This window comes from Oncorhynchus tshawytscha, linkage group LG31 (genome assembly GCF_018296145.1).
Source record: "Oncorhynchus tshawytscha isolate Ot180627B linkage group LG31, Otsh_v2.0, whole genome shotgun sequence".
In the NCBI taxonomy this organism is placed as follows: Eukaryota; Metazoa; Chordata; class Actinopteri; order Salmoniformes; family Salmonidae; genus Oncorhynchus; species Oncorhynchus tshawytscha.
The window spans coordinates 18,550,215-18,563,750 of record NC_056459.1 but is presented as its reverse complement, the minus strand read 5'-3'; the positions used below and the strand labels follow the sequence as shown (position 1 = coordinate 18,563,750).

The 13,536-nt window shown below is 42.0% G+C and overlaps 1 protein-coding gene across 2 annotated transcripts in view; it reads left to right on the top strand.

Moving 5' to 3' along the window:
* Window positions 1–477: 477 nt before the first annotated feature.
* Window positions 478–13,536, top strand: part of LOC112229568 (HIVEP zinc finger 1) — an 86,233-nt gene continuing 73,174 nt past the window's right edge. Inside the window, exons 1-2 of one of the 2 annotated variants that reach the window (XM_042310481.1) lie at window positions 478–566; window positions 3,699–3,824. In XM_042310481.1, the coding sequence (XP_042166415.1) occupies window positions 3,785–3,824 (40 nt within the window). In that variant the 5' untranslated portion in view covers window positions 478–566; window positions 3,699–3,784. Of the gene's footprint in view, window positions 567–839; window positions 1,015–3,698; window positions 3,825–13,536 lie in introns of those variants that run through there. The other variant, XM_024395490.2, reaches the window with a different exon arrangement.

The window sequence follows — 13,536 nt, the reverse complement described above, 5'->3', positions numbered from 1 at the left end:
GCTATATAATCTTCGATTTTCAAACTCATCCTGCCTCAATACCCCAGGCAAGTTCAAAGTCTGTTTGGCTTGAAAATAAATTGTTTAGTAATTGCAATGGGAGATCTGCATGGGAAAGCCCAGTCGGCAGTGGATGGGCGCAACGTGACCTGACAACAAGGAACCTCCGGGAAAACTGTCAGTCCCAAACTATGTGCAAAGGAAAGATCTTTAGGGGGTGCACGACAAACGACGCTTAAATAAAGACTATTTTAGACACGGTTTCAGTCGTAAATATGGTCTAAACTTACTTAATATACGTTTGAAATATATTTTTATAAATATGGTAAAAAATAAGGCCCTGGTGATATTGTTTTTAGTAATTTATTTGGTCGTAGTTTGATCGTCGCATACCTCCCGGAGATGACATCCTGTGGTTGGGAGGCGGAGACGGGACCCCCGTTGACGTCAGTTGGCCTGTCTGTTTCCTGCAATAGAAAGTGAGAGAGGGAGAAGCGACAAAAACAGACCTTTACCCTTAAGGTGTGTTACACCAGAAATCCCTGACAACTATTAAGACCTCACTTGTAAGTATATATATATATATATATATATATATATATATATATATATATATATATATATAATTATATAATGTATGAATTTAGTTTGTGGATATTTATTTGTCGTAAATGTGGTTGAAACTTTGGGCTGCATGCATGTGGAAGTGTTCTCTCACTGGGCGATCGTGTATGCTACAACGCCTGACGCCTGACGTTCTTGCTGGTTCGGCTAGTTATTTGTATTCAATGTATTCACCGTTGTGTTTCTTTTAGCTCACGCCTGTGCTTTCACGTTTGCAAAGAAGGAATGTCAAATTCTGGGATCAAACAAGTTAAGCTTTCAGAACCGTCGTTTGCTTACCATAGAATCGTTGTTTTGGTGTAACGTTATACGTCTGCAGCATTCGAATGTGGTGTGTGTAATGTTGCTGTCTTGCTTGCTACTGAATGTGCCTGTCTATTGCGCCAATAGGTAAGCCTGATCTATTGCCATTTATCTGATACATTAGCCATTTTTCTGATACATAGATATTGCGCAACAGATGAGAAAGTGTTCAAAAATACTGTCGCATATTTGTTGAATTAGGGAAGTGCCGCCGTAGTGTTGCAGAGAGCGAGGGGTTTTCCCTGACTCCTCCCTCAGTTAAAGCGCGTTCATGTGTTGCTTGTGCTACAGGCATAAAATACGCTATAACCCAGTCATTGTTTTTTATTTAGACGGCATTCCCTCACAATAAGATGCGGCTGTTGTGATGTAACATGTATTGTATAAAGACATTGATGCATGGCTACAAGGAAACAATGTTGTTCACCTGTTTTAGATGTGTCACTTGAAGCCACCGTTATTGGTTGGATAGATAGAGGCATTTGATTATGTCACAGGGGTTTGGCTATTCAGTGTTCATATTTCACAATGAAGGACATCATGTCCATTGTTTCTTACATGTTACAATGTTGCTGTAAATGTTGTTACAATGTTGCTGTAAAATGCAGCAAGGTGACTGGAAGGAATCCTCCTAGGTGTGTGTTGAATGAGGCGTAAGTCTGTCGTCAGGGATTTAGAGAGAACATTCTATTCGGACAGCTATAGGACTAGGCCTACTGCAACATTTACTCCGCCGCTTATTGTGGCATCCTCATCAAGCTGTCAGTTTCGGGGTGTTTCCTCAAAAAATTAAATTCTCAGCTGACACGCGCGCCGCACACGCACGTCTCGCTCTCCTCCAAATCACCAGCATCGTCTGAACTTAAGGTATTCGACCTGTCCTTCGTTCTCCCTGGGAGGCAGGTGGGAGCTTATGAACATGTTTGATTGTATGACTTTCATTGTCGTTCTTACTGGGCTCTGTGACCTGGTGCATGCGCTGTGTACATTACTGCCGATATATTTTGCGAGTTCAATGATGTCATTGCTGTAGCAGCGCACGTGTACCAGTATATGGTAAAAAAAATCCTACGGCTGTAGTAACGGACTGTTATGTAACATTGGCAAACGGAACAGACTGGATGTTGGAACAAAATGTACAGTGGAAGGGACTGATCTAGGAAGATCATGTAGGGAATTATCTATAAGCATAATACAGTATATACTATGTAAAATGTTTAGTCATTTTCAATACATTTATTGTTATGTATAGATAATGTATAGACTAGAGCAATGTATGTGCATTTCTATAGATCATGTCTATAGAAATGTATCAGGAGGGACTGAGGGAGCTCTGCTGATCATTCATTCTGCTTGTTCTTTTCTTTGCCTTGGGTTTTTGAAAGGTCAAGATTTGATATAATTTAGCTTCAACATACTGCTGATGGTGTCTGCTGATGTTTTTTTGCAGAGCTCAGATTTGCATGAAGTCTAAAATTAGTCCCTTTTCATCCACTGTAAAAAGGGTATCATTAGCAGCAATACAATAAGATTAAACAGATACTATACAGCTATGAGATCAAGATGCCCTTTCAGTGTTTGCTTATGTCTGATGGTGATGCAATGATCTAATGCATGTTCACTTTTATAAGAAGATCCGTCTGATTGTAGCCCGCTAACCGCGTAAGCACCCTGGAGCGCTGACTACCCGCCAGACACAAGGCCTTATTGTTTGCGTCTTTTGTCATCTGAAACGTGTGTGTCATCAAAGCGAAGGGCAGGGCAGTGTATCTGACATCAACTTGTCAATCAGTTGTGTACCAAAAAAACAGCCATCTCCTCTTGGTTTAGATCAGAATATAGATAGCCACTCCAGGTTTATATTTATATGGAGAGAGATGCATTCACATCTCAGAGTTGGTCCAGAACTCACCTGATATCGGTAGAGGAGCACCCTGTCAGTGGTGCTGTATTGGATATTATGCCATGCCATCAAACTTAGCAGGAGCCTCCCTATGGGCAACATATGTTGACAAGACGTTGATAACCGTCTTTTCAACGTATTGTGCTCACTGGGCTTTGTTTTGTGTACGTTTGGACTGGAACAAGAATGTAAGCCTTGTACGTTTGAACTGGAATTAGAATTTATACTGTGTACGTTTGAACTGGAACAAGAATGTAAGCCTTGTACGTTTGAACTGGAATTAGAATTTATACTGTGTATGTTTGGACTGGAATAAGAATGTAAGCCTTGTACGTTTGGACTGGAATTAGAATTTATACTGTGTACGTTTGGACTGGAACAAGAATGTAAGCCTTGTACGTTTGAACTGGAATTAGAATTTATACTGTGTATGTTTGGACTGGAATAAGAATGTAAGCCTTGTACGTTTGGACTGGAATTAGAATTTATACTGTGTACGTTTGGACTGGAATAAGAATGTAAGCTTTGTACGTTTGGACTGGAATTAGAATTTATACTGTGTACGTTTGGACTGGAATAAGAATGTAAGCCTTGTACGTTTGGACTGGAATAAGAATTTAGACCATGTACGTTTTGACTGGAAATAGAATTTAGACAGGGACAACTGTTAAACTGACAGACGCAACAACAGCAGTGTCCTTTCTGATTCTTGCCAAGTGAGAGGACGGGAGACTGCACACAGACAGCCATAGACACACACTCACACACACACACTTAGTAAGAAGATAAGGGCTGCTTAGTGTTTATTGATCTATGGTGTGTTGAGCTGACACTGACCCTCTCTGGTGTGTGTATGTGTGCTTTGTAGATGAACCCAGAGGGTGTTCGTCCACCTGCATTAGAGAATTGACAACCTTTCAGAAGATGTGTCAGTGAAACAACCAACAAGAAAAGATGCCGCGAACCAAGCAGAACAACCCGAAGAACCTTAAAGGTGAGTTGCCAACCTGAATTGCTGCGTTTTAAATGTCTGTGTGTGTAGGCCTATGTCATGTCATGCTACTGTGTGCTGTGTTGTTACATTTTTGGAGGGCATGTAATGTGTATGTTTTTATTGATTTGATCAAACTCAGGACTCCCTGTAAATTGTTACTAAGTGTACTATCCTGGGTAAACAAATGAAAGGTCTTTAAAAAAACAAAGGTCATCTTAGTTCAGACTTTAATTTAATATTCAAAGGTGAGAGATGTAGGGAGAAATAGATAGAAGGGATCACTGAGCCATCTGTCCTCCCACAGTCCCCTAGTCCCTTACAGACTGCTGTCCACACTTGCCCCCTACCCACTTCTCTGTCCACACTTGCTGACCAAATGTCTATTGAATCTGCTGAGCTGTGGTTGTCCGCTTTCCTTTTGTGATTTTTTTCGTTTAGTCTTTTGTTACACAATTGTCTTCACTATTAGTGCTTAGTTTTCCAATCTGTGTGTGCTGTGGAACCTATAGGAAACAACTAGAATCAATTGTGTCGTTCCATGGTGGAACCTCCCTTTATGTCGTTGGAGTCCATATGTTAGTGTGTAGGCTGTAACGGCTTATGTTTACAAGTGCATGACTGTTAATCAAGAACAGAGCTTTTCTTCGACTTTATCATTTGCCTTTGATAGGCTAATTATCGAACAATTATGCGTTATCGCAGAGGCGAAGTGTCTGTCAGAACCTAAGGCATGTACACTAGTAATGGATTTATTTAGAGGTTTGTGTGTGTTTCTATGTGTGTTGCATGCAAAACCCATAAGAATAAAATTAGAAAGAAACGTACTTTGCCAATGTCGGCAAGCGGCGACCAGTATTTGAATGTTTATTTATTATAACACCCCCACCCACCCACACCCACAAATTTAATGCTTTGAGCTTACTTGGCCAAACAACGTAAATAATTTAGTTTTATAACAGCAGATTGCCTAAAGGAGGAGTGTGGGATAGTACATTTCCCCAGCCACATTAGGCCAGTTACTGTTTTAGAGCGAGTGGAAACGCCCAGTTTTATTAGTAGCAGGGCTAGGCAGAGGTAATGTAAATGTCATGTAATGTGGGTATATCCATGCCAACTGTCCATATGTGGTCTAAAGGGTGGGGTTGGGGCAACATCATTTTGATGAGCTGTTAGAAAGTTAGGATCAATCAATGTGAATGAGCAAATTCAAAAGAAGAAATGTCTGTCACCTAAAGGCAGGACCTAATTAATTAAGGAATGGAAGGAAGATTGATATTTCCTCCATTGTTTCCTCTGGCAAAGTATGGATTTTGTTTTGTTACACATACAAATACTGCAGTGAACAAGGATGTCCTGTCCCGTTCTCTCTGATGCATTCCTCTGTTCCTCTTACCCCATAGTCCCCTCTCATACAGAGTAGGACCTGAATTTGATCTCCCCGTTACAGGAGAAATTTCCACTTTGAAATTTCCGACTTGATTTTCCCTTACAAAAAATGTTTCAACCCCGACAAAAATACCCATGAATTTTAATCCATATAATAATCCACATTTCCTGATGCTGCAGGATTATTTTCCTGCTGTACAAAACTGTCTCAAATTTAGATCCAACATCTGTAGTCTCGCTCTCTTTTGCCATCTGAAGTTACTCAGTGTAGTTTCAATAGGAGCTCAAGGAAATGAGATGATCAGATATATAAAAAATAATAGTTATTACTTGGTGCCTGTAGATGTAAATCCACCATTACAAATAGTATACGAGTATTTTACAGCTTCTGGTAATTTATATTGAATAGACATGGGGTCGTTTACAGCTTCTGTATTGTGGCTTTTGACCTTTGACCTGTTTCATCACCTCTCCCCCTCTGTGCTCAGGGGTTAATTAGTCAGACAGGAAATGCTATGCTGCTTAGTGCGTGGCGTGGCATGCTATCACAGGCAAACTCACATTCTGCTGAAGTGAGAGTCATACCACTTAGATCCTTGTAACGTTCTTCTTGGGAACCCCACACACCCTCCTCCCATTCCATTTAAAAAAAATTGTGTGTGATTATGAAGGCATAAGTTTCAAGTTTTAATGTCACATGCACCAGTACAGTGAAATGCCTTTCTTGCAAGCTCTAACCCCAACGATGCAGTAATCAATAACAATGTAATACTGAAAATAACAAAAGTAGAACCAAAACACAAAATATATCAAAAGAAGAAGAAGACGATAAAATAAGTAAGCATACTATATACAGGGTCAGTTCCAGTACCATATTTACAATGTGCGGTCATAGACGTAGCTATGTATAAGGGTAAGGTGACAAGGCATCAGAATATATGATAAACAAAGTAGCAGAAGCGTATATGATGATTGTATGTGAGTGGGTGTGTGTAGAGTCCGTATAAATGTATGTGCATATTATGTGTGTGTGAGCAAATGATGGAGTGAGTTTTGTATGTGTGTTGGAGTATCAGTGTGCATAGTGTGTAGGGCCCTGTGAGTGTGCATAGAGAGACTATTTTATTGTTATTTTTGCACTAAGTTAAACTCAGATAGTCCGTGTAGCCATTTTCTTAGCTATTTAGCAGTCTTATGACATGGGGGTAGAAGCTGTTCAGGAGCCTGTTGGTATCAGACTTGCACTAGTACAGCTTGCCGCGCGAAAGCAGAGAGAACAGTCTATGGCTTGAGTGGTTTGAGACTAACGATTTTCCAGGCCTTCCTTTCACACCGCCTGATATAAAGGTCCTGGATGGCAGGGAGCTCGGCCCCAGTGATATACTGGGCAGTCCGCACCACCCTCTGTAGCACCATGCGATTGGGGGCAGTGTTATTGCCATACCAAGCAGTGATGCAGCCAGTCAAGATGCTCTCAATGGTACAGCTGTAAAACATAGCCCCTGCCACACGCGCCAGGTGTCGAAGCCTGTGTAATATCATTCCACATTATTCCTACATTGTCCTTTTGCTCGTTTGATGACTCTGCGGTGGTCATTTCAGGATTTCTTGTACTTTTTCTATTCTCAGCCATAGCCTCGGTTGTCTGCGATAGCCCTGTGTGGGGTAGCCCTATCTAACCTCAGTGTTAATCCATGGCTTTTGATTGGGGAAGCAGCAAAATGTAACTGTCGCCGAAGCATTTCCTAATGAAGCCGGTGATGGAGGTGGTTAGCTCGTCAATGTTATCGGCAGAATCTCGAAACATATTTCAATCAGCGCTAGAAAAGCAGTCCTGTAGCATAATCTCTGATTCTGGAGACCATTTCTCAATGGAGTGAGTCACGGGTAATTCGTATTTCAGCTTCTGCTTGTAAACAGGAAGCAAGAATACGGAGTCATGATCTGATTTTACGAATGGCAAACGAGGGAGAGCCTTGTATACTTGCTTGTGGGTTAAACAGTGGTCTAGGACTTTATCGGCCCAAGTGGCGAGGGAGATGTGTTGATGGAAGTTGTGCATCACGTGTCTTAATGAATTAAAATCGCCGGCAAGAAGGATGTTTTCCTGCTTGGTTATAGCCTCGTACATTTCGTTAAGTCCCAGTTTGTTATTTTTCTTGTTCTGAGGTGATATACAACAGTCACGATAACAGCTAAAAACTCTCTCGGGAGGTAAAAGGGTTGGCATTTGACCATCAGGTATTCCAAAATGGGTGAACAATGGGTCGACACTTCCACCATGCTCGAGACAGCACACCAGTTGTTGTTGATGAAGCGGCAACCCCCTCCCCCCTTGATTTCCCAGAATCCACTGTCCTGTCGGCACGGTGAATGGAGAATCCATCAAGTTGGATAGCCAACTTGTCCGAGAGCCATGTTTCAGAACAGCAGAGAATATTGCAGTTGCGAGACTCCCGTTGGTAGCAAATCCGCAATCGGAGGTCATCCATTTTATTATCAAGTGACTGTACATTGGCCAGTAGAATGGAGGGAAGAGGTGGCTGGGTTTCCCTTCGCCTTAATCTTGCCAGGATCCCCCTTCTCTTGCCTCTGTAACGTTGGCGTTTTCTTATGGGTAGCCCGGAAATTCGGTCAGAATTACAGAAAGAGCCCAGGGCAGATAATCCAGAATTGAGGGAAGTAAGTAGTTCTATCCTAGGGATGTAGTGTACTTGCCTATTAATGTTATGTAATATGTAATGTTTTGTGTGGACCCCAGGAAGAGTAGCTGCTTCTTTAGCAGTAGCTAATGGGGATCCTAATAAAGTACTAAAATACTCCCCAAACTGACTCTTGCCATCACATGATAATGCTCAGACCTCAAGGCAATGTTACTGTATGTAGCCTGACAGAATTTTAATTTTTTTTAATTGAACCTTTATTTAACTAGGCAAGTCAGTTAAGAACAAATTCTTATTTTCAATGACGGCCTCGGAACTGTGGGTTAACTGCCTTGTTCAGGAGCAGAATGACAGATTTGTACCTTGTCAGCTCAGGGATTTGAACTTGCAACCTTTCGGTTACAATGACGGACTACCAAATGGCAAAAGGCCTCCTGCGGGGAAGGGGTTGGGATTAAAAATAAATAAAGTAAAAATGTAGGACAAAACGCACGTCACGAAAGAGAGACAACACTACATAAAGAGAGACCTAAGACAACAACATAGCATGGCAGCAACACATGACAACACAGCATGGTAGCAACACAACATCAAATCAAAATAAAATGTATTGATATAGCCCTTCGTACATCAGCTGATATCTCAAAGTGCTGTACAGAAACCCAGCCTAAAACCCCAAACAGCAAGCAATGCAGGTGTAGAAGCACGGTGGCTAGGAAAAACTCCCTAGAAAAGGCCAAAACCTAGGAAGAAACCTAGAGAGGAACCAGGCTATGTGGGGTGGCCAGCCCTCTTCTGGCTGTGCCGGGTGGAGATTATAACAGAACATGGCCAAGATGTTCAAATGTTCATAAATGACCAGCATGGTCAAATAATAATAAGGCAGAACAGTTGAAACTGGAGCAGCAGCACGGCCAGCTGGACTGGGGACAGCAAGGAGTCATCATGTCAGGTAGTCCTGAGGCATGGTCCTAGGGCTCAGGTCCTCTGAGAGAGAGAAAGAAAGAGAGAAAGAGAGAATTAGAGAGAGCACACTTAAATTCACACAGGACACAGAATAGGACAGAATAAGTACTCCAGATATAACAAACTGACCCTAGCCCCCCGACACAAACTACTGCAGCATAAATACTGGAGGCTGAGACATGACAACAACATGGTAGAAACACAACATGGCAGCAGCACAACATGGTTGCAGCACAAACAGGGTACAAACATTATCGGTCACAGACAACAGCACAAAGGGCAAGAAGGTAGAGACAACAATACATCACGCAAAGCACCCACAACTGTCAGTAAGAGTGTCCATGATTGAGTCTTTGAATGAAGAAATTGAGAAAACTGTCCAGTTTGAGTGTTTGTTGCCGCTCGTTCCAGTCGCTAGCTGCAGCGAACTGAAAAGACGAGCGACCCAGGGATGTGTGTGCTTTGGGGACCTTTAACAGAATGTGACTGGCAGAATGGGTGTTATGTGGAGGATGAGGGCTGCAGTAGATATCTCAGATGGGGGGAGTGAGGCCTAAGAGGGTTTTATAAATAAGCGTCAACCAGTGGGTCTTGCGACAGGTATACAGAGATTACCAATTTACAGAAGAGCATAGAGTGCAGTGACGAGCACCCGTAACTGCCGATCTATAAATTATGTCTCCGTAATCTAGTATGGGTAAGATTGTCATCTGAATCAGGGTTAGTATGGCAGCTGGGGTGAAAGAGGAGCAATTTACGATATATCTAGACTTGGTTTCCTCTAACTTTAGCTTGCATCCTTGATATGTGCTGAGAGAAGGACAGTGTACCGTCTAGCCATACTCCCAAGTACGTGTACGTGGTGACTACCTCAAGCTCTAAAACCTCAGAGGTAGTAATCACACCTGTGGGGAGAGGGGCATTCTTCTTATCAAACCACATTACCTTTGTTTTGGATGTGTTCAGAACAAGGTTAAGAGCAGAGAAGCTTATTGGACACCAAGAAAGTTTTGTTTTAGAGCGTTTAACACAAAATCTGAGGAGGGGCCAGCTGAGTATAAGACTGTATCATCTGCATATACATGGATGAGAGAGTTTCCCACTGCTTGAGCTATGTTGTTGATGTAAATTGAGAAGAGCGTGGGGCCTAGGATCGAGCCCTTGGGGTACACCCTTGGTGACAGGCAGTGGCTGAGACAGCAGATGTTCTGACTTTATACACTGCACACTGTGAGAAAGGTAGTTAGCAAACCAGGCCAAAGACCCCTCAGAGACACCAATACTCCTTACCTGGCCCACAAGAATGGAATGGTCTACCATATCTAACGCTTTGGCCAAGTCAATAAAATAGCAGCACAACATTGCTTAGAATCAAGGGCAATGGTGACATCATTGAGGACCTTTAAGTTTGCAGTGACACATCCATAACCTGAGCGGAAACCAGATTGCATACCAGAGAGAATACTATAGACATCAAGAAAGACAGTCAGTTGATTATTGACAAGTTTTTCCAACACTTTTGATAAACAGGGCAAAATAAAAAAATAGGCCTATAGCAGTTAGGATCAGCTTGATCTCACCCTTTAAATAAAGGACACACCGTGGCTGCCTTCCAAGCAATAGGAACCTCCCCAGAGAGGAGAGCCAGGTTAAAAAGGTCAGAGATGGTCTTGGTGATTATAGGGGTAGCAACCTTAAAGAAAACCCAGATACGTTTAAGGAGCTCCTTTAGCACCTCGGACTCAGTGACCGCCTGCAGGGAGAAACTTTGTAGCGGGGCAGGGGAAAAAGAGAGAGGAGCATTGGAGATGAGGAAATGTTGGATGGGCAACGAGGCATGGCTGAGTCAAATAGGAATCCTGGTGATTTTCAAAGAGCTTTAAAGAGCTCAGCCATCAGTAATAACCACATCGTCAACTTTAAGGGACATGGGCAGCTGTGAGGAGGAGGGTTTATTCTCCAGGTCTTGAACTGTTTTCCAGAACTTCTTGGGGTTAGACCAACAGAGAGAGAACTGCTCCTTAAAGTAACTAACTTTGGCCTTCCGGATAGCAGCACTTACTGTATTTCTCATTTACCTGAACGAGAGCCAGTCAGCCTGAGTATGTGTGTACCGAGCCGTTCGCCAAATGCAATTCTTTAGGTGTAATAACTCCCAGTCGAACCAGAGGCTAAACCTGTTTTTAATTGTCATTTTCATTATGGGGGCATGTTTGTTAACAATATCACTTGAAATATCAAAAACAAAGGTCCAAGCATCTTCGACAGAGGGGGGGGATCAAGCTGATTCTATACCAATATACAGATGCCAGGTCATGAAGGAAGGCTTGCTCATCAAAGTATTTTAGCAAGCGTCTATGACAAATCAGGACAGGTCGTTCCTTGAGCAGCCATTACGAACACAGGCTGTTAAACAGTCATCTTTATGGTCATAACAGAAAACACCAGACTGATACCTATCAGGATTATTTGTGAGGATAACATCGAGGAGAGTGGTCTTTTCTGGGTGTTTGGAGTCATACCTTGAGGGATTGGTAATAATCTGAGAAAGATTTAGGGAGTCCCATTGCTTTAGGACTTGGTCAGGTGGTTTAAGCATGTCCCAGTTTAGGTCACCTAGCAGGAGAAATTCAGACAGGAGAGAGCTTTTGGCAGGTAGGGTACAGGCTGGTGCTGATGGAGGACGATAACACCCAGCAACAGTCAACAAAGAGCTTATTTGAAAGTTTAATCCTTAAAACCAGCAAATCAAATTGCATTGATAAGATGGCTAGTAAAGTTATTTTTAGTCTAATACAATGAGTTAAATAAATATGAGAAAAAATATCGAACTCCAGGAAAAAAAACAGTGGCTTTGCCATCTTGGCCATTGTGGAGAGGTTAGAGTCTGTTTGATTGAGTGTGTGGACAGGTGTCTTTTATACAGGTAACAAGTTCAAACAGGTGCAGTTAATACAGGTAATGAGTGGAGAACAGGAGGGCTTCTTAAAGAAAAACTAACAGGTCTGTGAGAGCCGGAATTCTTACTGGTTGGTAGGTGATCAAATACTTATGTCATGCAATAAAATGCAAATGAATTACTTACAAATCATACAAAGTGATTTTCTGGATTTTTGTTTTAGATTCTGTCTCTCACAGTTGAAGTGTACCTATGATAAAAATGACAGGCCTCTACATGCTTTGTAAGTAGGAAACACAGCCGATTTTGCAGGTTATCAAATACATGTTCTCCCCACTGTACTCAGTGCCTCTTTGCTTGACATCATGGGAAAATCGAAAGAAATCAGCAAAGACCTCAGAAAAAAAAGATAGACCTCCACAAGTCTGATTCATCCTTGGGAGCAATACCCAAACACCTGAAGGTACCACGTTCATCTGTACAAACAATAGTACGCAAGTATAAATACCATGGGACCACGCAGCCGTCATACCGCTCAGGAAGGAGATGCGTTCTGTCTCCTAGAGATGAACGTACTTTGGTGCGAGAAGTGCAAATCAATCCCAGTACAACAGCAAAGGATCTTGTGAAGATGATGGAGGAAACAGTTACAAAAGTATCTACATCCACAGTAAAACGAGTCCTATATCGACAGAAAGGCCGCTCAGCAAGGAAGAAGCCACTGCTCCAAAACCGCCATGAAAAAGCCAGACTACAGTTTGCAACTGCACATGGGGACAAAGATCGTACTTTTTGGAGAAATGTCCTCTGGTCTGATGAAACAAAAATAGATAATGAAAATCGTTATGTTTGCATGAAAAAGGGGGAGGCTTGCAAGCCGAAGAACACCGTCCCAACCGGGAAGCACGGGGGTGGCAGCATCATGTTGTGGGGGTAATTTGCTGCAGGAGGGACTGGTGCACTTCACAAAATAGATGGCATCATGAGGATGGAAGATTATGTGAATATATTGAAGCAACATCTCAAAACGTCAGTCAGAAAGTTAAAGCTTGGTCGCAAATGGGTCTTCCAAATGGACAATGACCCCAAGCATACTTCCAAGTTGTGGCAAAACATCTTAAGGACAACAAAGTCAAGGTATTGGAGTCGCCATCACAAAGCCCTGACCTCAATTCTATAGAAAATTTGTTGGCAAAACTGAAAAAGCATGTGCGAGCAAGGAGGCCTATACACCTGACTCAATTACACCAGCTCTGTCAGGAGGATTGGGCCAACATTTACCCAACTTATTGTGGGACGCTTGTGGAAGGCTACCTGAAACGTTTGACCCAAGTGAAACAATTTAAAGGCAATGCTACGAAATACTAATTGAGTGTATGTAAACTTCTGACCCACTGGGAATGTGATGAAAGAAATACAAGTTGAAAGAAATACAAGCTGAAATAAATAATTCTCTCTACTATTATTCTGACCTTTCACATTCTTAAAATATAGTGGTGATCCTAACTGACCTAAGACGGGGAATTTCTTCCAGGATTAAATGTCAGGAATTGTGAAATACTGAGTTTAAATGTATTTGGCTAAGGTGTATGTAAACTTCTGACTTCAACTGTAAATATTTTTGAAAATATTAAAAATCAGTGTTTAAGGCCAAAGTTCCCTCCATTTTCTTTTTGGCTTGAAGCTCTGTACTGACTACTGGTACCATGATTACCAACAATCATGTCAGTGAGGGAACCACCCTTGTGTGTATTTGTCTGTGTGTCACCATGTATTCTCTTTAGGTTCTCACATTGGT